This window comes from Symphalangus syndactylus, chromosome 12, assembly GCF_028878055.3.
Source record: "Symphalangus syndactylus isolate Jambi chromosome 12, NHGRI_mSymSyn1-v2.1_pri, whole genome shotgun sequence".
Lineage (NCBI taxonomy): Eukaryota > Metazoa > Chordata > Mammalia > Primates > Hylobatidae > Symphalangus > Symphalangus syndactylus.
The window spans coordinates 62,374,503-62,401,125 of NC_072441.2; the positions used below are offsets into that span (position 1 = coordinate 62,374,503).

General features: G+C 51.2%; 2 protein-coding genes across 6 annotated transcripts; both read right to left on the reverse strand.

The window, feature by feature from the left end:
• Window positions 1-3,224: 3,224 nt before the first annotated feature.
• Window positions 3,225-8,290, reverse strand: GSTM3 (glutathione S-transferase mu 3). Of its 3 annotated transcripts, XM_063624512.1 has the most exons (9): window positions 8,204-8,290; window positions 7,490-7,761; window positions 7,083-7,158; window positions 6,679-6,743; window positions 4,534-4,615; window positions 4,340-4,440; window positions 3,905-4,000; window positions 3,706-3,816; window positions 3,225-3,419 (listed from the first exon to the last, which is right to left on the reverse strand). In XM_063624512.1, exons 2-9 carry the CDS (start codon window positions 7,535-7,537, stop codon window positions 3,321-3,323), a joined length of 678 nt encoding a protein of 225 aa, XP_063480582.1. In that variant the 5' UTR covers window positions 7,538-7,761; window positions 8,204-8,290; the 3' UTR covers window positions 3,225-3,320. The 3 variants fall into 3 exon arrangements, with proteins under 3 accessions (XP_063480582.1, XP_063480583.1, XP_063480584.1); XM_063624513.1 differs by lacking the exon at window positions 7,083-7,158; XM_063624514.1 differs by lacking the exons at window positions 3,706-3,816; window positions 8,204-8,290 and having other exon boundaries at window positions 7,490-7,645.
• Window positions 8,291-11,281: 2,991 nt separating this feature from the next.
• On the reverse strand, window positions 11,282-24,890 carry EPS8L3 (EPS8 signaling adaptor L3). 3 transcript variants are annotated; one of them, XM_063624533.1, is made up of 19 exons: window positions 24,789-24,890; window positions 22,692-22,746; window positions 22,468-22,532; window positions 20,671-20,829; window positions 20,230-20,379; window positions 20,044-20,099; window positions 19,508-19,647; window positions 19,300-19,415; window positions 18,945-19,059; window positions 18,803-18,864; window positions 18,482-18,556; window positions 18,017-18,165; window positions 14,117-14,198; window positions 13,686-13,720; window positions 12,994-13,102; window positions 12,653-12,781; window positions 12,275-12,348; window positions 11,657-11,789; window positions 11,282-11,418 (listed from the first exon to the last, which is right to left on the reverse strand). In XM_063624533.1, the coding sequence occupies exons 2-19, from the start codon at window positions 22,720-22,722 to the stop codon at window positions 11,407-11,409; spliced, it is 1,692 nt and encodes a 563-aa protein (XP_063480603.1). In that variant the 5' UTR covers window positions 22,723-22,746; window positions 24,789-24,890; the 3' UTR covers window positions 11,282-11,406. The 3 variants fall into 3 exon arrangements, with proteins under 3 accessions (XP_063480603.1, XP_063480602.1, XP_063480601.1); XM_063624532.1 differs by having other exon boundaries at window positions 12,994-13,192; XM_063624531.1 differs by having other exon boundaries at window positions 12,994-13,192; window positions 19,508-19,650.
• Window positions 24,891-26,623: the final 1,733 nt, after the last annotated feature.

Consider the following 26,623-nt stretch of genomic DNA (forward strand, 5'->3'; position numbering starts at 1 on the left):
GACCCAGTTCAGCTGTGCCCAGACTCCTAATCCACAAAACTTTGAGACCATAAACATGTATTGTTTTAGGCTGCTAAATTTGTGGGAATAGTGTAGAAGTCTTCCTTTGCCCCTGGAGTATGGCAAGGTTCAGGCTGTTGTCCCATGACCATGAAAAATTAGGCACAGGGACATGGAGAGTGAGTAGGGCAGAGTAGAATTTATTGGGAAAAAGGAAAGCTCTCAGCAAAGACAGGGGTCTTGAAAGCAGGTTGCCAGTAAGGCATCTGTGTTCTGTGTCTTTTATGTGGCAGAGGCTGGGAAGTCTTCTGTGGGTTTTGCCCAGATGAGAGAAGTAACATTTTCTTCTTGGGGTACTACAGCTGTGCATGCCTAAGTTTTGCCAAAGGGACTCCATCTTGGTTATTACCCATGAGTGCCTAAGCAAAACCCATGGGGGTGCTAAAACCACAATGCTAATGTCATGTTTAATGACATTATAATGAGCTGGGTTAAATTAGGGACATTTAGGCTGATTTATTGTGTCTGCACCAAAGTGGGGATGGTCACTTCTGAGCAACATCCTAGCTTAAGGATAACTTCTTACGTTTTTCCTATTAACTGTAGAGGCAGTATAGGCGCTGTCTTGCCGTTGTTCTTGTGAACATCGTTCCTTTCTATCCCTTCTCCTGAGACCCTCCCTCTCTATGTGCCTATCCATCCCTTAACTACCTCCTCTCTCAATAGTGTTACACAGCAATAAATAATGCATTCCCTTTTTGATTTCTGGTCATATCATCGATCTAGCCCCAGGGGCATCCTCAATTTCTCTGGCCTGACTTAAATACACAAGGGTAGAGCATACCGCTCCCCCACACTATGGAAATTATATCAATAGTTATCAGACTGAAAAACTTCTGAGCTTTATACCTCTTCTGGCCAAAGGCTCCCCATGCCCAAGATACTGGCCTGAACACCTAATCCCTGCTCACAGGGGTTGGCAAAACATGGCAGTTGAATTGTCTGCTTAGCACCTTCTGTCTGTACCACTCCTCCTGACATCACCGGGTATCCCTGCCATTTGGGCCCTCTGACCATCACTAGAGAGATCCTTGGCTTCTGGTCCATAGGGGATGGCAATCTGGCCCACAGGCCTGTCTCTGAAGACTTTTCAGACTCTGCTCTGTGAAAGGAGAGTGGTGCCAAGTCATCTTCACAGGAGTCAGTGTTTCTTAAGTTTGCTTTCTTTTCTAAAAACTAGTTTCTACTACACAAGCAATGCATGAGTACATTCTCTTAGTTAGAAAAGCAAGTCTTAGCCTTAACTTGGAAATGCCCTTTAACTTCCACCATGGAGTCTGGGCCTTTATCCCACTTGCCTGCAGTAAGCCTGTTATGAGTTTGGTGTTTCCCTCCAGACTCTTCTCTATGCTTGGAGATCTTTTTTATTTTTTTAAGAGACAGGGTCTTGCTCAGTCACCCAGGTTGGAGTGCAGTGGCAAGAACACAGCTCACTGCAGCTTCAAATTCCTGGGCTCAAGTGATCCTCCCACCTCAGCCTCCTGGGTAGCTGGGACTATGCATGAGCAACTGTGCCCAGCTAATTAAAAAATTTTTTGGGGGAGACAGGGGTCTCCCTATGTTGCCCAGGCTGGTCTTAAACTCCTGGCCTCAACTGACCCTCTCACCTCAGCCTCTGAAGGTGTTGTTATTACAGCTGTGAGCAACCACACCTGGCCTGTTTTGGGGATCTTTGCATGTTAGCTCACACAGTTCAGTCTCATTCTTCTGTTACCATGTGGTACTCCATAGTATTGACAGGTGTTTACATGGTTTCCACTTATTTGTCATTACAAACAATGCCACAGTGAACATCTTAGTATATGCCTCTTTGAATGGGTTTTTTTTTTTTTTTTTTTTTTTTTTTTTTGAGACAGAACAGAGTCTTGCCCTGTAGCCAGGCTGGAGTGCAGTGGCGTGATCTCGGCTCACTGCAACCTCTGCCTCCCAGGTTCAAGCAATTCTCCTGCCTCAGCCTCCTGAGTAGCTGGGACTATAGGCACATGCCACCATGCCCAGCTAATTTTTGTATTTTTAGTAGAAACGGGGTTTCATCATGTTGGCCAGGATGGTCTCAATCTCTTGACCTTGTGATCTGCCCACCTCAGCCTCCCAAAGTGCTGGGATTACAGGCGTGAGCCACCAAACCCGGCCATGGATGAGTTTTTATAGCATGGAATTGCTGGGTCATAGGATATGATTTAAATTTTAGAATTGTCCTCCAAAGTAGCTATACTAATTTACAAGTTGACCAGCAGGAAATGCATATCACTTTCCTAAGCCTTGCCAACACTTTAGATACTTTTTACTCATCGGATAGAAGGAAATATGGTTTCTCACTGTTGTAATTTATAATTCCTTACATTATAAACATCTTTTAGACATTTTTGGCCATATTTCTATTTTATAAATTGTTCATCGATTTTGTCCATTTTTAAAAACTCAGTTGTCTTAATGATTTATAGGTCTTTATATAATCTTTATACTAGTGCTTTTTGTCTCACTTGTTATTTGTGGGTGCCTTAGGAAAAGTTGTAGAATTTGATCCTATTCAATTGGTAAATCTTTCCTTTGTGATTCTGTTATAATTTAAAAAAGTAAAAGAATAAAGAATGGCTACTCCACAGGCAGAACAGCCTATGGTTTTTTCTTTTTACATCTTTAAAGAAACTTCTCCTATCCCGTGGTCACAAAAATTCTTACATTTTCATCAATATTTCAACAGCTTTGTGTTTAATGTTGGGCCTTAAATTCCAGATTAATTTTAGTGAATAGTGTCAAGTGGGGCTCTATTATTTTTAATGAGTAAGCAATTGTCCCAACTCTATTGGCTAGCCCACCAGTCTGAAATACTGCCTTTATCACACTAAACTCCCAGGTGTACACAGGACGGTTTCTGAACTCCAGTTAAGTCCATCAGTACCACAGTTTTACTTGTGTTATCCTCACCCAGTCTTCACAGGGACTCCAGTCCCATTTAACACACCTGCTCTCTCCAACTGTGCAATCTCTTTTTTTCTAGTAACCACTCTCAGGGCTTGGGCATGAACCTACAGCCCTTGAACTCAGTTGGGGAGTAGGGAAATGCCAGCATCGCAGTGGTTCAATTCATATCTTGATGATTCTCCACATATTCTTTTTCCCTTTTAGCCTTTATACCCAAGAGAAATTCAGCTGGACACCAGTAACGTAAGTGCTATTTATTGAAAAGAGCAAAGAAAGAGTGCTGACCCCTTAGGGACAGGATGAAACAAAACAAGCTCTGCAAGTCTGCCTCCTGCTCAGCATATAGGCTTGTTGCCCCACTGGGCCATCTTGTTGTTGATGGGCATCTTGAAGAACTGATCAGACTGTATGTAGGCAGCGATTTTCTCCAAAGCCTGAAAGGAAAATACACCAAATCTTATAAAGACCCCAACCCAGTCCAACAGATGCATACCAGAACAGCAACATTCACGTGTTGCCTGCGTCTTCCTCCTCCATTTTTTGTAGACAGTGCCTTCAAGGTATAGAAGTCAGGCTCTTCCCAAGACTTAAAGGTCTAGAGGTGTCCAACCATTGATCCCTTTAGGCAAAAGCCGAGGAAGAATCCTCCACAATGGGATCCTGCAGGTCCCAGGGGAGCCTGTGAGTGTTTTTATAAGAGAAAGGTGCAGGAAACGTCACCTCAAAACGGCACATGAAAGCCTTCAGGTTTGGGAACTCATCCAGGCACTTGGGGTCAAATATACGGTTCTGATCCAAGATGTCATAGGTGAGAAAATCCACAAAGGTGAGCTAGAAGAAAAGCAATAAGATGCTTAGGTCTGAGGAGTAGTAGCCTGCAGAGACAGAGAGATATCCTCTTCTTTTCCCTTCCTCCTACCTTTTCCCCGGCAAACCATGAGAATTTCCCCAGAAACATGGAGAATTGTTTCAGTTGTCCAGGTAGCTCTTCCAAGTACTGAGGCTTCAGTTTTTCCTGAGAGGAAAAAACAGAATGAGAATAGTGGTGATCATCTTTGTAGTTAATCAGGGCACAGGCCAGTGATGGACATTTAGTAGCCCCTTCTCTAGGTGGGTTCTCATTGCCTTCACTTGAGGATGGCAGGGGGGGGAAGGAGGAGTTTGGAAAGAAGAGGCACCAGCACCAGAATTACATGACAAAACAAACCAAAAAATATAAGTTCTGTTTCTTATTCTAACAATCTGGGTTGGTGGGAAGGTAGCAGCAGCAGAATGGAACAGACATAACCCTTGGGTTCCTAAATACCCCTTTTTTTGATACTCCATTCAGCAGATGTGTGCTAAGAAAACTCACGTGGTCAGAGCTGTAACAGAGCCTTATCAGTTGTGTGCGGAAATCCATTACTTGGTTCTCTATGATGTCCACTCGAATCTTTTCTTCTTCAGTCTCACCACCTGTAGGCCAAATGACAACAAATCACCCTTGGCATTATCCATTCTCAGACAAACTACCAGCCTGGGGTCCCTCACCAGCCCTACCCCACTCACACATGTTGTGCTTGCGAGCGATGTAGCGCAAGATAGCATTGCTCTGGGTGATCTTGTTCTTCCCATCCAGGAGGTAGGGCAGCTGAAAAGAAACGGACAGGACAAATGAACAACCTACCTCTCTCTCGATTCCCTACCTCTCTCTCTTGGGGAAAAGAACACTTGCAGGGCAGTGAACGAGAGAGAGAAGATGCTGTGTTAGGAGAAAAAAGAAAATAAGTAGAAGGTAGCAACTGGGTCCACAAGATTCTAGACAGGGGTTCTTAAATTGGTGTGTGTATGTGTGGGTGTATGTGCATGCCATGGACCTTTTCTCAGAATAAAGTTGTTAAATGCATGAAGCAAAATAGATAACTTACACAATCAAAAAATATTTTTAAAAATTCAAATAGAATAACATGTGCCTATTAGTGCATTAAATAGCAAGCAGATGTAATGACTAACATAATCTCAAAGTAAATAACATTATATGTGTGGGCGGCAAGCCACCCAGGTGCCGAGGCAAGAGACCGAGGACATGAGCTGTTCCAGTATAATAAAATATAAAACAAGGATAGTTATACCAGATATAGATCTTAGATATGATTATATATGAATATCATTAATCATTAGTTTGTAGCAATTACTCTTTATTCCAATATTATAATAATGCTTGCTCTATAATCATAACCTAGGAAAAACCAGGCCATACAGAGATAGGAGCAGAGGGGACATAGTGAGGTGTGACCAGAAGACAAGAGTGTGAGCCTTCTGTTATGCCCAGATAGGGCCACCAGAAGGGCTCCTTGGTCTAGCAGTGACGCCAGCGTCTGGGAAGATGCCCGTTACCAGGCGGACCGTGGTCTAGCGGTAGCGAAAAGTGTCAAGGAACAACACCTGCTACTTAGCAGACCTGGAAAGGGAGTCTCCTTTTCCCCGGGGGAGTTTAGAGAAGACTCTGCTCCTCCACCTCTTGTGGAGGGCCTGACATCAGTCAGGCTTGCCCGCAGTTATCTGGAGGCCTAACCGTCTCCCTGTGATGCTGTGCTTCAGTGGTCATGCTCCTAGTCCGCCTTCATGTTCCATCCTGTATACCTGGCTCTGCCTTCTAGATAGCAGTAGAAAATTAGTGAAAGTACTAAAAGTCTCTGATATGCAGAAATAATGGCGTAAGCTGTCTTTCTCTTTGTCTCCTCTCTGCCTCGGCTGCCAGGCAGGGAAGGGCCCCCTGTCCAGTGGACACGTGACCCACGTGACCTTACCTATCATTGGAGATGACTCACACTCTTTACCCTGCCCCTTTTGCTTTGTATCCAATAAATAACAGCGCAGCCAGACATTCGGGGCCACTACCGGTCTCCGCGTCTTGGTGGTAGTGGTCCCCCGGGCCCAGCTGTCTTTTAACTCTTTGTCTTGTGTCTTTATTTCTACACTCTCTTGTCGCCACACACGGGGAGAGACCCACCAACCCTGTGGGGCTGGACCCTACAATATGTATATATTTACTTACATGCATATAAGTATCACTTAAAATATCTGCAACGCATGTAATAGAATATGAAACTACCTGATTTCAGGCTGGGCATAGTGGCTCATGCCTGTAATCCCAACACTTTGGAAGGCCGAGGTGGGAGGATTGTTTGAGCCCAGAAGTTCAGGATCGGCCTGGGTAACATGGCAAAACCCCGTCTCTAACAAAAATACAAAAATTAGCTGGGCATAGTGGTGTGTGCCTGTAGTCCCAGCTCCTTGGGAGGCTGAGGTGGGAGGACTGGTTGAGCCTGGGAGGTTGAGGCTGCAGTGAGCTGTGATTGCGCCACTGCACTCCAGCCTGAGTGAGAGAGTGAGACCCTGTCTCAAAACAAGAGAACAAGAAACACACAAAAAAGAAAATACCTGATTTCTACTAGTGACAAAGTGACAGACATGGCTAATAACCAGTGTCACTTATTGTCTCTCTTCACAATAAAAGGAAATAACTTTTGCTAGTGGTTAATGGGAATGAAAATACATATCCATCCAGTTCAAGGACTCCTGAATTCTATTTATTCTATCCAGGTTAAGATCCCCTATTTTGCATCCTTCTGTACCAGGCAGGAGAGAGGCAAGGATGGATATACTTGAAGGCTTTCCCTTCTGCCTGCTACCTCTACTAAAGCCACTTACATTAGGAAAGTCCAGGTCTAGCTTGAATTTCACATCCAGCCATTGGCTTCGATCATAGTCAGGAGCTGTAAGAGACAGAATTAAGTGGGACCCAACTTCCTTAATACCCCACCTGACAAGAGCGAAAGATCTAAAGAAATGACTTGGTCCCAATACCTCAAATTCTCAGGCCCCAAAAGCATAACCATCGAGCCTCTGAGCCCTGTTTGGTTAAGCATTAAGACGGGTTTGGGCTGTGTTAAAGAGAGAGCCCCCAGTTCCAGATAAAGGATGTGTCTCTATTCATCCAGATTGGGGCAGACGTCCCACCCGGCCTTGGCGCGACGCCACCATCTTCTGGGCGTAAGAAGACCAGGGCAGGTGGAGAGCCAGCTTGGCTGCGCGGGCACGCGGAGCGGCATTACCTTCCCCGCACGTGTACCGTTTCTCCTCGTAGGAGGTATCCGTGAACTCCAGGAGCAGGCGGATGGCGTGCGCCAGCTGGGGAAGACAGCGGTTCAGCGACTGCGCAGCTCCCAACCATTCCCAACCCCCGCCCGCTAACGTCCCCCGGCCCGGGGCTGCCGAGCCCCTGCATCCTGCCGGGGCGGTGGTTAATTGGCCCCCAGGCCCGGCTCCGGCGTGGTCTCCTCCGCCCCTCCCCACAGGGCCCGCGATCCCAGAGGCTGGGCAGGGGTCGACATCCGTGGCTCGGCAGCTCGAAAAGGCTCCCGGGTAGAGCTGCTCCTGCTGGAGATCGCGGACGCAGAGACCCGCCCTCTCCGCGTCAGTCTCTTTGACCGAGCGGCTCTACCGTTGAGACGGCACTCACCCCACGAATATCCCAGTACCCGAGAACCATAGACGACTCGCACGACATGGTGACGGGCCTCCGAGCCTTCGAGGACTGGGGAAACTGTGAGCGGGAGGGGCTTTATACCCGACATAAGGGGGCGGGGCCCACGCGGGGGCGCCCTGACTCCGCCTCCGCCCCGTTCTCCGTCCCCTCCCTCCGCGGCTCCACAGGGCCGTGCGCAGGCGCGACTTCTGCCGGCGTTGGGGTTCAGGGCCTGGCGACCCCAAGGCGGGACCCAGGCAGGAGCGCTGCAGGCGAGCAAGGGACCCGAGGTTGAGGCTCCTCCCTTCCCCGCGTGTGGGAGCCAGACTTCATTCATTAATGGTACCGGTGAAGACGCGAAAAGCACCACTAGCCAGGCAGTGGGGACCCTAGTTACCCAGGGAGAGCGAGATTCGCGCCGTTTTTACCGAGTCAGCCGGGGCTGGAATGAGGGATAGGGAGATTGGGGCAAGGCCGGAGAGTCGGACCAGCCTCTGACCACACAGAGCAGAAGATTCCCCACAGACCAAGCTCCCCTCTCTGTCAGTCAAGGACCTCTAAAACCTGACCCCAACATGCTTTTCCAGTCCTATCTCTCCCTCAGCCCGTCACAACTTCATAAGCCAGCCCAACCCAACAATACTTGCTGTTCCTTCTACACACACTTGCGTTTCCCACCTTGGAGTGTTTGCTCTGTGATCCTCCTGCCTGCATCCTAATTTCCACAGCCTATCCTTCCTCAGCAGCCTTGCTGAAATGTCTCCCTTCTCTTTGAAGCCTTCTCAGAACCAACCTCTATCCTGGCCAGAAGAGGTCTTTTATCTTGAATGTTTCCTACCTTTGTTTTATGGGCTTAAGTAATTTATGGATTCCTTATTATAATTTCCTCCTCCAACCCCTCCCACTTCCTAATGCTCACGCATTTAGGGAAACTAATCTTGCCTCTTTGTGTAGGGTGGACTGGAGGAGGAAAGGTACTACCATTTTTCATTCACTCATTCATCTGTCCAACAATGTTTAACATGCCTGTTATGGACAGGCACTGTTTTAGGTGCTGGGGATACAGAATTGAACTCAACAGTCAAAATCCCTGCCCTCAGGAAGTTTACATTCTAATGGGGAAGAAATAAACTAATATATAGTAAATATCTAGTAAGTCAGATGGTGATACACATCCTATGGAGAGAAAATAGAGAAGAGAGATAGGGGGTCTCAGAGTGGGAACTGGGGGAGTCCCAGTAGGAAGGGGATTTGTGTTTTTAAAGGATATGTTCATAGAAGGCCTCACGGAGAAGTTAATCTTTAAACAAAGACCTGAAGGAGGTGAGAGATCAAGCCACTCTGCTGTGGGGGCCACCATGGGCAGATATATATAAAACAGAATAATTGCTGTTCCTTTTACAAGCATGTTTGCTCTGCTCCTGCCTGCACCCTAATGTCCATAGCCTATCCTTCCTCAAGTAGCTTTGCTCAAATGCTCACTTCTTCCTTGAAGCCCTCTCAGAATCACCCTCTATCCTGGCCAGAAGAGTTCTCTCCCTCTCATCTCAAATCACTTCCTACCTGCAGGAGGCAGGGAGAACTCCAGGAAAAGGGAAACAGCAAGTACAGGAGTGATCACTCTGTAGACTGTGTTTGAAACCAGAGACTAGATGAGATCACTATGGGAGCGTGAGTAGCAGAGATGAGGTCTAAGGGTTTGAGGTGCTCTGGCATATCAACATGTAAAGGTTAGGGAAAAATGAGAGTGAACCAGCAAAGTAGTCTGAAAAGGAGTGGCCAGGGAGGTAGGAGGAAAACAAAGGATTCTGGAAGCCATGTGAAGATGTTTAAAGGGAGAAGTGATCAACTGTGTCAGGTGTGGCTAATCAAGTAAGATGAAGATGGAGAATCAATGGTTGAATTTAGGAAAGTAGGAGTTTTGACCTTGACAGAGCAAGAGACCTGCAGGAGGCCCCTGTAGTCATGGGAAGAACTAAGCTTCTGAATTTCGGCAGGGCCCATGCAAATGAAAAGGGGCACAGATTTGCAACAAGGTTAACTCGGGAGAGATAGGATTCTAGTTGACTGTGGAGGAGCGACAGAGGAAGGAGTCCTGAGTTGCTCTGAGGGTTCTGGTCAGGCGTCCACAGCACAGCCCTCAGGGCAGTCTGAGTGCCTAGATCCCCTAGCTCAGGTGTGGGAAATCACATTTGCCCATCAGTTCAACTGAAGCAAGGTTGGGACTTTTTAAAAGGGCATTTTGCTAAACAGAAGAAAGGCAAAGAGTACAAACCACATGGACAGGTGAAATTTATAATGCCTGTGTCTCTCCTCCCAAGAAAGCAAAAGGCCAGTCACAGATTCACCTGAGGTATAAGATTAGCATTTATTGAGCACCTATCATATGCCAGGCAATATCTAAGTGTTTACGTATGTTAGCTAATTTATTCCAATTTAAGCTTCACAACAACTTTAGGAAGTAGGTGTTATGCCCATTTTCTAGAAGAAGAAACAGGCCTGGAGCAGTTAGGGGAGTTGCTCCTCTAAGCTTGAGGTCCCACAGATGGTCTGGGATTCAAACCTAGATCTGTCAATAACGCAGTTGGTGCTGGTTTCCCTGCACTTGGCCATCTGAACAGCCTCTCGCCACATGGCAGTCTTCTTGGGAAGTCTGGGGAACACCAGGTGAAAACAGTTTTTTCGGATCCTGGACGGTTTCCCTGCTTCTAGGCTCCTTTAGCTCTGGGAGGCAACAGAGGGTGATGGGTTAATACCTCCTCCCCCATCCCAAGAAATTAACTTTTCTGGGTAACTTTTGCCCTTGACAAGTCACACCCAGAAAGGGTCTCACCTTTTCTCTCTTTTGTGAGGGAAAATTGTTGCTTTCCTATTCTGTTAACAGCTATGAGAGATGATTTTCTGAGGCCAGGAACTTAAGGGAATGACATAGGCCATCTAAAAATAGGGCAGTCTGGGGCCCAGACAATGTTAGGGTCATGGACACATTCAGCTAAGAGAGATTTAAGGGAACATCTTAAGAACCCTCAAATCCATAAGTACATTGGGCCTTATCTGTTGACTAAATCAATAAAAGTATAGCTACTGGTATGTAGAGAGGGAACTCCATTGAGATTAAAGAAAGCTACTTTTACTAAAAAATATAAGAAGCTATGGACAGTTCCAACTCTTTGCTTAACCCTTGAGAAAACAGGGACCCAAAGAGTGCAATGACTTGCTGGAGTTCACCCAGCCGACTGGTGCAACTGACCAAAGCCTACAGCTGTCGGTCCTGGTGCTCTTTGCTACTGTGAAGTGGTGTGCCTGCAGCTGTGCTGGGTGCCTTGGAATATACTGAGAGACGTGTGTGCGAAAAAGATGGTGAGCATAGCTTCATTTTGGAGTTTGTTTAGAAAGAGAGTCAGGAGAGCTTGGACCTTAATTCTCAAATTCTGATTCCCAGCTCCAGGTTGCTGTGTGAATGTCTACTCACATTCAAACAATCTGGCTCAGTGATGGATGTAGGCTTGTTGCTGTTTTCATGCCAAGTGTCCCAGCCCTTCCTGCCTCCCTGCCTTTGGTCTCCCTCAGGCCCAGAAGAAGCTGCGAGGGAGGCACATGACAAGCTTGAAGATGCTTTTATTGAGAAGAAGAGGGACTGAACAGATTCTTGACAAGCCTAGGCATAAATGCTCCAGGTTTGGGAAAGAGATAAAATAAATAGGTGGTTACTGGGGAGGCCCCAGCACGGCCAGAAGGGGCACTGTTTGCTTCAGCCTCTGGGCCTGTCCATTGTTTTTGCTGTGTGAGCTGGGGTGTGGGGTTTGCTGCAAACTGGGATCCAGAAGAGGAATTCTCGGGGCTCTAATGGGTATAAGATCTGCCATCTTGCATCAGCGGGGCCTGGTTCTTGGAGGTGTCTAAGCTGGTGCCTAAGGGCTTATCTGAAGAAAGAAAAAGATTCAGATGAGGCTGGTGGCAGGTGAGGGATCTGCAGAGCTTATGCCACCAATAAGCTTGGAACCTCAAGGTAAGCCTGAATGCATGAAGCTAAGCCCCTGGGGGAATATCCTGTGCCCAGCACCCGCCACACTCAGTTCTGCCCCAGGGCTGGGCCTGCAGACTTTCCAACTGGCACTCTCTCTCACCCAGGAGCACCAGACATCCCCAGGTTGTCCTCACCCCCAGCATCCTTCTGACAGCCTCCAGCCGGGACAGGATTCGTGGGGCCTCCTGTGGACATAGTATCTGTAGCTCCCCAGGTCTTATGCGAAGTAGCTGGCTCCCTGTCAGGGACCCAAGTGTCCTCACGGTGCTGTGAACAAAACAGCAAAAGCCATCTGTGGTGGGCTGGAAGGACCCTGGGCCTGAGCATTTGGGTAGAGACGGGGCTCTTTGGGCTCGGAGGTTGGGGTTACAGAAAAATTCATGGAGTAGGCTATCTGAGAGTGAAGGAGTAAAGTCAGCTTTTGGCTTCAGCCAATTTCAGAACTTCTAGGTTTGAAAGAAGTGCTCTGGGAGAGAATCTTCTGGCTGGGGAGGGGTGGCTAAGCTGGCAGCTGGGGTTCTTCCCGAGTCCACTCCCTTGATCCTTGCTGCCTTTGCCACAGCAGGGCTCCCCACTTAATCTCTAATCTAGGCTTGGACACGCCTCTGCTCTGTCCTCTAACTCAGCAGAGACAGTGCTGGATCGGGGTCATGTACAATGTAGGCCAGGTTGTATGTTCTGAGTCTCTGGGTTTCCTTGGTTAGCCCTTTACAAAGTTTCTCCCTCCGCATCCTGTAGGGCCAGGCACTCACGCAGTGGAGAAGTTCTCTGCCTGCAGCCAGTCTGTGACCTCTTCAGGCCTCGAGCTAAGTCGAAGCATTGGAACCTAGAATCAGGGGGAACCAGAGGTCAGAGTCCATCTCGTCTCACAGCCAACCACAGTCCCTAACATCTGGGTCCCTTCTCCAGGTTCCCATCAAATCACTTCTCTTACTCTGTGGCTTTCTGGTCTGGCAAGGAGCTGATCTTGTTCTCTGCTCTGGCACCATGATAAAGTTGGCACACACTAAGCATGTAGTAATATGGTCCGAATCAAACCAAGACTATCTCCTCTGCTTGCCACTGAATCCTCCCCACCCCCACCTCCAACTCAAGACTTAGGGCTCTGGATAGTCCAGGCTGGGTAGTACCCGAGAGGGTGACTGGCCCTGCGTCCCAGGGGTCCCCGGCTGTAGGGGCTCCAGGATGTTGCTCGGAATGTAGCCGCTCTGTCCTGCCTCGTTCTTTACCAGCCACCACCGCTTGCTGTGGTCCAGAACCTGCCAAGAGTCACCACCTCAGTCCCCTGAGCCTCTGTCCAGCCAGCCTTCCCTCCCGACACAAGGCTTTCTCCCTCTAGCTCTTTCCTACCCTCCTTCTCCCTCTCTAGGCCACCCACCTTGGCAGCCCCATCCCTGGACCATCCATCCTTGGCTGCCTGTAGCTCCCACCAACCACCACCTCCTTTTCTAGCCTGTGGCCCAAGCCTCACCTCCAGCTTCTCTCCCTGGACCACTGTCAGTTCCCGTGGGTTCCTAGCTTCAAACTCGTACAAGACTTGCATTTTCAGGGCTGGCTGGAGAGGTTTGGGGCTGGAGGGCCTGGAGTTGGGGTCCCCAGGCTGAGGGTCATGGTTGTGTGTCTTCTCCTGAGGAAAGTGTGAGGTGCTTCCTAACCTATGACTTCCCCCCCTAAGAAACAGAGTCAGGAATGGCTGGAGAATGGGGCCTCAGAAATTGAGCCTATGTCCCAGCCCTGAGAGTCCCCCCAGGTATCTCTGGCCTGCAGTCTGATGGTGACTTTTGGGTTTCTTTAGAGTTTGCTGGCAGGTCAGTGTTAGGTGGGGCTTTCTGCAGGCAGGAGGGGTCTGAAATGTCATTGATTTCTGAAGACATTTCCGGGAGTGGAATTTTCTACATCTGAGCTCTGCCCTAAGCACTTTATACTTGAGTATGGGAAATCAGAAGCATGTGTGGGTAGTATCATGAGAAGAAGCAATGGGAGCCTAGGAGGGTAGAACACTGTTTTTCACCCAAGGTAGGAGAGGGATGTCCTCGTACATGTTTGTCTGGGTAAAAGAGACCCTCTTGGCTCTCTTAAGATGTAGAGAGCCAGAGATCCAAAGGAACTGCCCTGTCCCTCCCTCCCCAGGACCACGCGGTCCCTATTAAGCCCAGAGCATACCGAAGGGAAACAGGGTCCTGGTATCCTAAGGGTGCCTGTAAGGGACAGAACAGAGAGTGAGTAAGAGCAGGAGGCAGCCAGCATGGTGGGAGGGAGCTGGGGTATCCGACCACAGGCATAAGCAGCTCACACACAGCTGCCTCCTATCCCCTTTCCTGCCTCCCCCAGTTTACAGATACAGGTACCCACATGAACCTACCCACCCACTACTTGGAGATGGGGCCTCAGAAATTGAGCCTATGTCCCAACCCTGAGAGTCCCCCAAAATATCTCCTGTTTGCAGTCTGGTGGTGACTTTTGGGTTTCCATGGAATTTGCTGGCTTGCCAGTGTTAGGTCACACTAGTTGTGTGACCATGGTTTGGATGGGGAGGGTAGAAACTAGCCAGGGACTAGGGCTGTGGGTGGGGCTGTGTGCCAAGCTCCCCTTACTTGGCTGGAGGGCTCTGGAAGTTGCCAGTCATCCGAGAATGTGGGTTGGTAGGGCAGGGGCTCATCACCTGTCCAGTCGGCCCTGAAAAGAGAAACAAAGCTGAGTTCACATCCACTCCGTGAACTCTGATGCCAGCCTGTGGGATGCGGAGAGGGAGGGGACGACAGGGCCTAGCCTCAGGAATCTTTTGGCTAATAGGTGACATGGTCAACGTGCACAGATGAAAGGCCCCAGGACACCCACAAAGGAGCAAGCAGTTAAGCCTGGACACGTCCCACGGTGCAGGTGTCTGGGGGCCAGCCTCACCTCTGCCCATGAGGTAAAGATACACCACCTCCATAAGAACATGATGGACACTTCATTGCCCTGATTGGGCGTTTGGATTAAAGTAGTAGAACTACAAGAGCTTTTGGGCTGGACAACACCCCAGGGGTCTTGTGCAGTATTTTTCTAGGCTGTTTTTAGTTTCCCAGCAGCAGATCCTTTTCTTTCTAGCTAAATTGTCTGTGGATTTCCACCTGGTGAAGTAGACGGCAGCTGAGCTGCTCTCGTTGACTCTGGGATGGGCTGGTCCTTGCCTCTCAGCCTCCCTCTCGCCCATTGCACAGGGCCCAGGAGGACCATGCTGTTTGTGGCCTTCAGGCTTGCCCTGCTTGGAATATTTTCCACTTGTCTGCCCAGGGGATGCCCATTCATTTCCTTGAAGACATTCCCCTCCTTGCTTCACTGGGGCAGAAGTAAATATTCTGCTGAACTTGGTACATCCCTGGGTATTGCTCTTCTCACACTGCATTGCTCATGATTCTTAGCTCTTTGTTTCTTACTATATATAGATTTCCTTGGGGGCTGTATCCCTAGTACAGTGGCTGATACGTAGGAGGCAGCTGTTAAGTGTCTATTCAATGGGAACAAAGGAATGATTCCCTCTTCTCAATCTTCTTAATTGTTTCCTTCTGTGCCTTAGAAACATGCTTGGGTCTTGACCCTAATACTACTCTGTATAAGCTGTCATCCTATTACTTTCTTCTTACCAAATTTCTTGAGAATGTGCCTATATCCTCTGCCTGTATATTCTTGTCTCTTTTTCCTTCATTATTTCTGCAACCTGGTTTCTACCTCTGCCATTACTTTATTGAAACTAGTCCATTTAAAATCCTGGTTGCCAAATCCAATGGCCTTGTATGGTCTCTGTCCTTCTGGATGACCACAACATTTAGTGTTACTGATAGCTTCGGGTCAATTTGCCAAAAATCAAGTTATCTGAATACAATTTGCCTGAAATTCAACTCTTTTGAGGGTTTTTACATTTCTTTAGGTATTCTATTTTCTGTGTTTCTGTCTTTCATTTATTTCTGGTTATGTTAAGAAATTAAAAAACATCTAAGGGCACATCTGACAATATTACATTTAAAAGTATTTATCAATTGCACATCATTTTATGAATACTGAAGTTGTTTTGCATCTTCATGGGTATTTAAAAAATGATATGTGCTAATCTGTTTTTCTAAGGACTCAAATTGTAGAAGCAAGGCTGGGTTTTGAAACACAAAATGGTGTATTCGACATGGTTATTCAATGTTAAAGTGGCTGAATGAAAGAATTTGAGGCCCTCTTGTTTGAGTCTATTGTAGAACCTCTGTTTTCCTCTCCTGCTAGTGCTAGACAGATACCAGAGCTACTCCCATAGACAGTGGGAGCCCAGCACAGCCCTAAGAGCTGTGAGACTGGCTTATTCAGGTACTTTTAGTCCCAGGGTTTTGGACAAGGGAACACTGGTATGACATGGGAGGTCCAAAACTGATAAGTAATTTCATTTTAGTGACTGCACAGAGAGTGCATAAAAATAGATTGTTATGGGTGGAAACAACCCACCTGTCCATCAACAGATGAATAAATAAACAAAATATGTCATACCCGTAACAATGGAATATTATCCAGCTATAAAAAGGAAGGCAGTTCTGATAGTACAACATGGATGAATCATGAAGGCATTATTTTAAGTGAAACAAGCCACATATGACAGGACGAATATTGTATGATTTCACTTATATGAGATTTCTAGAACAGGCAACATATTCTCATAGAGATAGAAAGTAGAATAGAGGTTTCCAAGGGTTGAGGAATGGGTAATGGGGAATTATTGTTTAATGGGTACAGAATTTCTGTTTGGGATGATGAAAAAGTTCTTGAAATACTGTATATAATGGTGTTGGTGGCACACATTGTTAATGAACGTATTGCCAATGAATTATACACTTAAAATGATAAAAATGGTTAATTTCATGCTATGTATATTATACCATAATAAAAAATAGATAGTTTTGAACTATAATTCATGTCTTCAGACAAACTGGACACAACATTTTCTAAATGGGGCTGAATTGAAAAGAACTGGTCATGGCAGGGTGCGGCATCTCATGCCTGTAATCTCAGCACTTTGGGAAGCCGAGCTGGGCAGATCCCATCAGCTCAGGAGTTCAAGACCAGCCTGGGCAACATGGTGAAACCCCATCTCTACAAAAAAAAAAAATACAAAAAATAGCCAGACATGGTGGTGGTACACAGGTGGCACACCTGTGGTCCCAGCTATTCGAGAAGGTGAGGTAAGAGGATCGCTGGAGCCAGGAGGTGGAGGCTGCAATGAGGTGAGATCATCACGCCAGTGCACTCCAGCCTGAGTGCCAGAGCGAGACCTTGTCTCAAACAAAACAAAAGTGGTTATTAGGCAAGTAACTCCAAGAAAAGACTCATTTCCCTGTTGGCTTTTCTGCTTTTCTAAAGCCTTCTCTCTTGGTTTTCATCCCTCTGCTCTTCAGGTTCTCCTTAACTCTCTGGAATTATTCTCTGTTTTCTTAACCCTTTTTGCATTTGCCATGTAGAAGTTTGCCAAGGCCCTTGCCTCTTCTTTCATGGAATAGAGCAAACTGTGCTTGTCAAGGTACGTTCAGGGGCTCCCTCTGGAGTGCTCCCCAGTAGCTGTGCCTCTAGCCATCACTTCCGGGCATCCCCTCTCAGCTGCCCGGCCACCAGGCCTCTGCGGAATGTTCCAAGGATGCCTCAGCTCAGCGTGCCCAAGCTGGTTCCTCCCACTCCCCTGGCTCTCATCCGTTTGCTTTTTTGTTTTGTTTTGTTTTTTGAGATGGAGTTTTGCTCCTGTTGCACACACTGGAGTGCAGTGGGGCGATCTCAGCTCACTACAACCTCCGCCTCCCAGGTTCAAGTGATTCCCCTGCCTCAGCATCCCAAGTAGCTGGGTTTACAGGCATGCACCACTATACCCAGCTAATTTTGTATATTTAGAAGAGACAGGGTTTCACCATGTTTGCCAGGATGGTCTTGAGCTCCTGACCTCAGGTGAATCGCCCACCTCGGCCTCCCAGAGTGCTGGGATTACAGGCATGAGCCACCGCACTGGCCCCGTTAGGTTTTTTTTGTCCAGCTGCCCATCTCACAGTTACCCCTGCAGGGAGTATCTCTTTCTCTCTTACCCCAGGCTCATTGGTTGCCAAGTCTTACTGATATTACATTTGCAGCATCTCTTACGTCAGTAATTCTTAAATTTGGGGCTGGATTGAGACAAAGTTTTCACTTTGTCCTTGACAAAAATGAGAAAATATTTTAGTAGAAGGTTGCCATCTCCCTTTTCTTGGGAAAAACTGTTCTTTTTTCTGAGATAACATGTTTCAGTAGTGGGTAATGGCAAGTGTGCACTTTTCTTTTGTTAATAAACTGTTTGCACTTAGCCAAATAAAAAGTTGGGAACTCTCTGTAGAGTCCCCCAAGTAGCTCTGAAATATTTCTGGTTTGTGACAACATAGAGCCTGGCCACCTCTGATGTCCTGCCTGATGCCTCCATGCCCCTCACCCCCCGATTCAGTTCAGGCCTTGTCTTCACTCACCGGCTAGTGGTCCAGGCCGGGCCCAACCCCATCCAAAGGTTGCTCTCAGGTGGGCTTAGACAGGACTGTAGCAGGTTGATGGCTTTAGGGGTGAGGAGGGGTGAGATCACTTGGGCTGCTAGGCCAGCCTCAGGGCATCTGGCCAAGATCTAGGGGAGAGATGGAAGGTGTCAGGAAGCCTAGGCTCCCACAGGGCCCAGTGAGGGTGGGAAAGGCCCAGAGTCCCTGGCTTCCCACTTTTGCAATGGTAGGATGTTACCTCCTGCAAGTGGCCCCATCTGCCTCAGGCCTGCTGCTCCTTCCTGTCTGCCTTGGAGCCTTGGTGTCCTTGGCTGTGACCCCAGCTCATCTGGTTCCACCCTGGCCCCTGCTCCCCCGTCCCTCTCCACCAGCCTTCTTTCCTCCCTCTACTCCTTCTTGACTTCAGCCTGTCCCTCTTCACCACCCTGTCATCCCTTGACTCACGAAGTTCAGGGACTTGAAGAGCATGTGCACGAGCTCAGGGGCACTTGTCTCCTGCAGCCAGGCAGCCAGCCTTCCCTGGGGACACAGGGCAATGCCTGTCACCACCCTTCACCCCACCCCATCTTCATCAGGGCACCATAATTGTTTTATGCCTTGGCTGGAAGGCTGGCACTTCCCAAAAGTCCCAAGAGGGGAGGGGAGGTTCTAGGGGGAGTAGATGGAGAAGAAAAAGGCTTGGGATGGTTGAGTCCAGATAGCAGAGGATTACTGGGGAGGAAGGGGAAGAGGAGAGGCCTGGTGAACTTGTGGGGAGCCACGTACCAGGAGGTTGAAGCTATACTTGATCTTCTGGAAGCAGTCAATATACTGTGCCTGGGTGAGACCTGGGAGAAGGGGCCAAGGCGGTAGACCAGAGATCACCCCGAGACACCCCTACTCCCCTTCCCTGGCCCTCAGTACTCACCTCCCTGGTCCTTGTTTTTTTTCCCAAATTTCTTCTTCCTGCTGGTCTTTGCCTGGGCCTTCTCCAGCTTTCCCATGAACAGCTCAATGTCCCTTAGGACATGGTTCAGCACTTCCTGGGCCCCAAACAACCCATGGCCTTGAATGGGCAGTTGGGCTCACCCTAGAACTCCCCACGCTGCCCCCTGCACCCCTCCCCTCCACAAGCCCCAGCCTCAGGCCCAGCCTGGAGTATAAACAAGCCTAGGCCCTGGCCATCCTGAGACCCTGGCCTCCTAGAAAAAGAGGGAGGGTTGGTGTCCTTCCTTTTCCCAGGCCCAGAAAGCCTCAGCAAGCTCAAGACCATCGGCAGTTACCTCGTCCCTCTCTGGGTCCTCGGGGGAAGAGGACCGTCTTGGAGGAGGCAGAGTAAAGGCATTTGGTTCTCGGGCACTGGGGTGGCGTGGCAGGGGCCTTGGGGATGGCGGGAGGCCTGCAATGTAAGGGGACCATGGACCTAGATCTTAGATCTTTGACTTTTCATCGAAACCCTCTCCTCCACCTGCCCCCATGCCCCAAACTTACTATGCTCTAGGGTCCTCTGGTGGGGCTGTTCTGGAGGGAGCCCCCGCTTCAGATAGAGTGCCTGCTCCATGGGGAGCGGCCTTTCCATAGAAGGCCCCCTCCATCTGTCCTGGCCTGGCTGAAGGCCTCCAAGTTGAGGTCTACTGAGGACATGGTAGGGGCCACATCTTTGACAAGGTTTTGGGAGAGAGGCCCTCCCCACACTTCTGCTCCAGGACCCAGGGGCACCACCACCTCTCTCCAGGAGTCCCAGCCCCTGCTCCCTGGTCTCCTTCTGGACCCACCCCTGACTCCACCCTGCCTCATCTGCCTACCCTCTGGGCCCCTTGGGTCCCATCTCAGTCTCTGAGGATGGTCTCTAGTGCCCCCCGGGCCCAGCCCCTTGCCTATGCCCACCTCTGTCCCGGCTCCTCCTCAGTCCAGGCCCAGGTTGGTTGGGCCACAACCTCCTGGGTTCCCCAAGATATGGGGTCAGGGTCTGGCCCCCAAGGCTGAGCTGGGAGGCCCCATAGGTGGGCTGGGCAGAGGCTGCCTACCTTTGATCCAGCTCTTCCTCCAGAGCCTTCTGCAGGCTGGTCCTCAGTCGCTCTGCCTGGGAAGCAGCAGTCAGGCAGGCTAAGTGTGTGTGTGTGTGTGTGTGTGTGTGTGCGCGCGCGCGCACGTGTGCGGTGGGGTGATGATTGATGAACCCCACCCCTGACCAATCACCCCTGACCACTCACCCCCACTTCCTGGCACTGGAAGAGCAGAGTGCTAGTGTCTGGCAGGCCCGGCTCCTGCACGGTGATGGACAGGATGGAGTTGTAGGAACATGTGTTGAGCGCCACATTCATGGCCTGGATGCTGTCCAGGCGGTAAGAGTCCAGCTCCTCCTGGGTCAGGTGGAGAGGTCAACTGTGAGGCCACCAAGAGCCAGGTGTGGCTTCTGGGAGCTCCTGACCAGCTCGTCCTAGCCCTTTGGTGGCCTGGGGCTGTGGTGTCATCTACCTGACTCTTGTGCCTCTGTCTCCAGCCTCTGTCCCCTATCTCTTCCTAGGCCTGGGTGTGTGTTGTATGTGGGGAGAGTGGCTGCCCTTTGGGGCATGGAGGGTGGAGTTCAAGAGCTGGTGCTTGCTTCCCCACAGCCCAGGCTGGCTATCGCTGGGTTTGCTAGGAAGGCTGACCTTGGTCTCAATGTCCAGCAGCTGCAGCCAGCCGTCCCTGACCTGCAGGATCAAGTCTTGGCTCCACACCCGGCCCTGCGCATCCATCTCCAACAGCTTCTGCAAGGCATCCTTGGGCTCCTGGACTCTCTGACTCCCCTGCTTGCATGTCATCAAGTGCTGCAGGGAGAGGGGAGTCCTAGGACTGGGAGAAAGCTCGGAGAGGGGTCCACAGGTGTGCTGGGTAGAGAAAAGCAGAAGAGGAAGAAGACGTGTCCTCGGCCCCCTTGAGGTGGGAGGTTCCAGGCCTCAGATAAAGCAACTTTCCAGGGCCAATGTGAGGGACGGTGTCGAAGCACTGGGGCCAGGGATAGGGGCTCTGAGTCTGAGTCTGAGGGGCTGCCGGAGGGGTTTGAGGACTCTGGAGGAAGGACAGGCATGGCCTTTACTAGTCCAGGCCAGGTGAGGCAGCTGGGTGGTGGCCGATGTGGGCTCCAGCCACCCAACAAATAACTCCTCTGGAGGGGATACAGGACCCTCGGATTCTGTCCCTGGCTTCCTTTGTTCCCTTTGGGAACTCAGTCCCAGCCCAGTCTTCCTTCTCACTCACCCAGCATTCCTGTCTCCTCCCTGGTTCACGCCTGGAGATACCCATCGTGATCTCAGTCTCTGCTCAAGTCTTTGCCTACTGCTAGGCTGACCATTCAGGAGTTTTTTGCTGTTATCCACTCTCCTTCAGGAGCCCCCTCGCTTCTCCCAGCCAAACACTACCTTCACAAGGCCCCTTCCACCCAGGCTTCTTGTGGTAGGGAGATGCAGCCTGCCTCCTGCCCCTTGACCCCACCCCCCTGCCCAGGGCCCAGCTCTTCTCCCTGTGTTCGCACTGCCAGCATGTTCAGGGGACCCTGGCATCATGAGCAAACTCCATCCTCCTGAACATGTCTCCTCTTGCTCTGCCTGCTGGGCCTAAAAGAAGCCTGTTCCTAGCCTCCACCCTACAGAGAAGCTGAGTCCTCCTGGCCTTTCCTCGGCTGGCTGGGGGAGCCCTGCCTCTGCTGCCCTGTGGGACCTGCTGCCCTGTGGGACCTGAGACCATCGACCCAGCTCCCTCCCTGCTTGTTCTCCATTGGAGCCCTAACAAGTGGTGGCCAGGACAGGATGGCTTCTACCCTAGAGCTCCAGCCTGACCCTGTGCCTGCTCTCCCCACCACGCACTTGTAGCCTGTGCTTCGCCTTCACCTTGGTGTCGACAGCCCTTCAGGCACCTAAATCTTGCAGTGCCTGCGTCATCCTCCCTGGCAGAGCCAGAGACTCCATTCTCGCCTTGGAGCAGCCTTGGAGCTGCTCACACTCACCCTGGAGGCTTGGGCCTGGGTGCTTCCCCTCTCCAACAGTGGCCCTCTCAATCCCCCACAGGGCCCAAAGACCCCACATACTCCCGCCTCTTGGCAATGGGGCAGTGCCCTGGGGACTCGGGCAGTAGGGGGTTGGGAGACAGGCGAGGGTAGGTGGGTGGGTGGTTGCAGGTGCTTCTTATCCCATCCCGCTGCTGCTTTTTCCTGTCTGGGGACAGGACACTCACCCGCTCAACCTCCAGCCAAGCCTGCTCTGCTCAATCTGACCACCCCACCTCCTCCCTGACATTGAGCAGATGCTCTGGCAGGCTTGTTGGATCTGAGTCCATGGGACATGGTTGGGACAGGCTGTTGGCTTCCGGGGCAGGGACTTGTGTGAGGTGTCCATGTTCTGGCAGGGCGGTGGGCACATGGGAACACTTGGGTTTAGTTGGACACTGCCTGAGGCTGCAGAGGTACTCACCTCCACCCTGTGCTGCAGGAGGGTGGGCTCTGAGGTGAGGTTCTGGGAGTACTCCTTCCGATGCACTACAGGGGCACAGAGCAAGGGGCGGGAGGTGGGCAGAAGAGCGAGGTGAGACTCAGGCAACTGCTGGGGGCAGTTGGTGTGAGGAAGGGGGAGTGGAGGATGGGATATTCAGGGGGCTCAGTGGGAGGGCACGGGAGAGGGGCCTGCCAGGAGCTTACAGTAAATGGCTCTGCTGCTGGGCCTTGACATGTTGACGCTGCTGAGGACGGCTCCCTAGAACCTAAAGTGAACCAGAGGCAACCATCAGAGCTGGGGAAAGGGGTACCAGGCATAGCAGGGCAGGACAGTTGCTATTGCTCTGACTGGGGGCCTCTGGGACCAGACCCAAAGCCCCTGGCTCCAGGGGCCCTTTCCAGAGCGATCTGCAGCCAGCGTCCTCCACTGAGGAGCCCTCCATGTTGGCTGGGCCTGGAGGCCCCAGACTGAGGGAAGGGAGGGTCAGGGAGGCCACAGCATGGCTGGGCCTCAGGGAAGGCTCTAGGCCTCCCATTGTTTGGCCAATAAAACTCATGCCAAGGAGCCCAGGAAACCTGGATGGACAGGGACCTGCGTTCAGATCCTGTCTTGGGCCTGGGTATGAAAGATGCTGGATGAGCAGAGGGTTCTGTAGCCGACCCCACCAGCGGAGGCCCTCTTGTTCAACCCTGTTTCAGTTCTGCAAACTGAGAGGATGCTGATGCTGGCTCTTCAGCTGTAGACCCTCTGGGAAGACTGCATGCATGTGTGTGTGTGTATACTTATGGTGGCACTGCCGGACTCGCCAGTGAGCTGACCTCCCCGAGTGTCTCCCCAGGCCTCCTGGCTCTTTGCTTTTTGTACTCTGTATCTTTTGCCCAGGTCCCCTCCTGACCCCAACCCTTTAAATTCCAGCTCAAAGATCACCCTCTTGGTGAAGCCCTCCTGGACCATCTAACCCCACCCTGCCCAGGGTACCCTCCTAATGCTACACTGGACCATGTACATTTCTCTCCAGCAACAATAGTCAAAACAGCCACCACAGTGCTGTGAGCCTGGTGCTGAGCCCCTTACCAACATCCTATCAGTTCCTCCTCACTGCCGTCCACTTGTACTTACTTGGCGCCATGTGCCTAGCACTGTTCTAACGGCGTTACCTTCAGTCACTCTAATCCTCAAAACAACATCACAAGGCAGGTACTGGTATTGTCCCCATTTACCATATGAGGACTCTGAGGCTCAAAGACGGTAACAGGCCTGAGGTCACAAGTGAGTGCTTAATAGAGAGCAACCCAGATCTGTCCGATTGCAAGCTTCATGTTTTAATGGTTTATAAACATGTCTCTGCCACTGGGCTGTGTGCAGTCACAGAGGGAGTCTAGAGAACATACATGTTGAAATGGAGTGGAAATAAATGTGGTGTGTGTGCCGGGTGGGGGTGGTGTTAGTCTGTGCGGGTCAAGAGTGTGTGTTATCCGAATGAGGTTTGTAGGTATCCACATGTCTACGTGGTACACCTCAGTTGTGCAGAAATACTGGACTATCCGGGGTAACATGTGAGAGAGCAACCCACACCCTTTTTTATTAGGACTGTTGTGAAAATGACATAGGATCTGATAAGATGACTCAGTGTGGAAGGAAATAAACTGCCAGTGAACAATTAAGGGGATGTGGAAGGGATGGCTGGATCTCTGGTTTCCTTGTTTGGGAGGACCCCTTTTCTCTCCAGGGGTAAGGCGGAGCTAGAAGCCTGTTCCCCTTCCCCAGCCTCCCCCAACCCCCATTGTAACACTTCCTGCTTCTCCATGTTCTCCATGTGGAAGAGGAAGTGAGGTCTGCCCCTGGTCAGCCCCACTCCCCACTCCCTCAACACCCGGGCGGGCCCTGTAGGGCCCTCTGGGTAGGTAGGTCAAGGTGGGGAAACAGCTGCCACCAAAGATTCCCTACCCCAGGAAGGGGGCTGGCTTGGCCTGCCTTGCCCCTTAGGGGTAGGGGAGCTGTGACAGCCTAGTTTCCCCCTTTAAGCCCTAGATGTAGGGGTTTGGAGCAGGGAAGGCCATCACCTCACAGACCCTGGGGCAAGCATCCCAGAGGCCCTTCCGGAGCCTGGACCTCGCTCTGCTTTCCAGCCCACCAGCCAGCTGCTGAGTCCCAATCCCCTCCTTGGGCTTGATCCCCTGGGCTGCAGCTGGGAACAGGCTGGAGACCTGGCCTGGGAAGCCACTGAGTTGCCCCTACCTGCCCTGGGATCCCCTGTGACTGGGCTGGGCCCTGATCTTCCCTGGGGGCCAGGCCCTTACCTGGGTGCCAGTGAAGGCCGGGTACCTGGTCCCTCCAGGGGGCTGGTCTTGGAGCAGGTGGTCCGGTGCTGGTGGTGGAAGGACAGCGGCTTCTCTGCTAGTGGCCACAGGCAGAGCCTGCCTTAGATGAGGTTACAGAGGCAGCCACGCCTGTGCTCTTTGGACTCTGGTGGGTGGGGAGGCCTCCTGGCCACTAACCGCTCAACATCAACCTGGACCTGCGGCAGTGTCTGTGCTGACAGGCGTCCCCAGCTTAGCTAGAGGCCCCTGCTTCCCTGTTTCCCCCACTGCTAGCCTTGGGGTGTGGCCCCCTCTTCCCTCTGCCTTTTAGGTGCCTACTCTGGGGAACAGGTCAGCATCAGGCACAGGGCTGGGACCAGAAGGAGACAGCACGCATGGCCCAGAGTCTTGGTTCTGTGGTGAGGGCACAGGTCGGCTGGAGGTGGACTCCAGGCTTGGGAGAAGCTGTGGGCTGGCGTTTGTGCCATGCCTGCGTGTGGGTGGCACCCATAGGTGTGTGATCCTGTGTGCCTGGGTGGTGCCTGTGAGCAGGACATGGATCTTGTCAGAGAAGATGGGGACTGAGGCACAGAGCCACATGGGGCATTACATGGAACGCTGAGATTCCCTCTGGCAGGGCCCTCATTCTGTCCCTACTGCTGTCCCTTCCAGCAGGAACCCCTTTACCGGCCCATTCTCACTCTTCCACTCACTTTCCTTCTGTACCCCATCTTGTGCCCAGACCCCTGGTGGATGCCTGGCCAGCTTCAGCAAAGATGGGAAATGGAGGCCTGCATCTATCTCTAGTTGTAAACCTACCCACTTCCCGCACTCTATGATATCGAAAAATCTTTCTTGGCACTCAGAGTGGGCCAGGCTCCCCTGCCCTCTGGGAACTCACAGTCTAACCAGCGAGGCCAGGTATAAACAGAAACCAGGGAGCAGGGCAGGAGGGGAGGCGGGGGCGGGGGAGTGCCAGTGAGCCTCGGACCCTCATGGGCAGAGTGCAGGGCCCAGGTGCTGGGCCCTGTGATGGAGTGTCCTGTGGAGTCTGAGGGCTGAAGCACTCCCATCTTTAGCTTCCCTGGAACTATCCCAGGATATCTCAGCCTTCTCTCCCATCACCACCCAACCAACGCTGCCCTGGATGGCCTGGAGTCCACGAGTCAGATCCTAGGGAGGTGCCTTCCCTGTCTGGGCTGTGTGTGTCCCTGGGAGAGTCCAGTGGGCAGCCAGGTGCTGGGGCCCAGGGATCAGGTGCCTGTGAGGCCAGCACCCAACCACAGCCCCATGGGAAGAAGTTCTGGGGTTCTGTTCCCTGGGTCTCCATCTTGTGGCCCTTCAGCTTCTTTTGGGATAGCACAGCCTGTCCCCTCATTGCCTCCCCCAACTCCATGAAGGCCACAGTCATATTTCACCCCAGCCCTGGCTTGGGCCTCAGGCAACACCTCATTTCTGCCCAGCTCAGGCCAGGCCCGTCCTTCCCACAGGACCCTCCCCAAGTCAGTGTGAGCACAGCAGGGACTCCCGGGGGGCTCTGGGGCAAGGTGGGCAGGGGCAGAGAAACAATGAGTGGCATTCACAGCACCTAGCCCTCTGCAGCGCCCTTTAGGGGTGCCCCTGGGAGTAGTGTGGGTCTCCTCAGACATAAAGCCTTTGTGGCCTGGGTGGGTCTGGGGCCTGGGGCCAAGTATTGGGACATCTGCTTCTGTGGAGCCCCCTCAGGGAAGAGGGACATCAGGAAAGAGGGAGAGGCCAAGCTTCCCATACCTGGGGACTTGGGGCCATAACTGAAGCTTCTGCACAAAGCTCCGGGTGCCACAGCAGTTCTTCTG

What these genes read in the sequence shown, in the direction of transcription:
- GSTM3 (XM_063624512.1), bottom strand. Translation starts at nt 7,537, where the DNA reads ATGTCGTGCGAGTCGTCTATGGTTCTCGGGTACTGGGATATTCGTGGG. An exon ending in ACGGTACACGTGCGGGGAAG is followed by an intron (nt 6,744 to 7,082) that starts GTAATGCCGCTC and finishes TGTCTCTTACAG; the next exon opens with CTCCTGACTATGATCGAAGC. An exon ending in CGCTCGCAAGCACAACATGT is followed by an intron (nt 4,441 to 4,533) that starts GTGAGTGGGGTA and finishes TTTGGCCTACAG; the next exon opens with GTGGTGAGACTGAAGAAGAA.
- EPS8L3 (XM_063624531.1), bottom strand. Translation starts at nt 22,722, where the DNA reads ATGTCAAGGCCCAGCAGCAGAGCCATTTACT. An exon ending in TCCAGTGCCAGGAAGTGGGG is followed by an intron (nt 20,100 to 20,229) that starts GTGAGTGGTCAG and finishes GCTGCTTCCCAG; the next exon opens with GCAGAGCGACTGAGGACCAG. An exon ending in GAGGAAGAGCTGGATCAAAG is followed by an intron (nt 19,651 to 20,043) that starts GTAGGCAGCCTC and finishes CCATGTCCTCAG; the next exon opens with TAGACCTCAACTTGGAGGCC.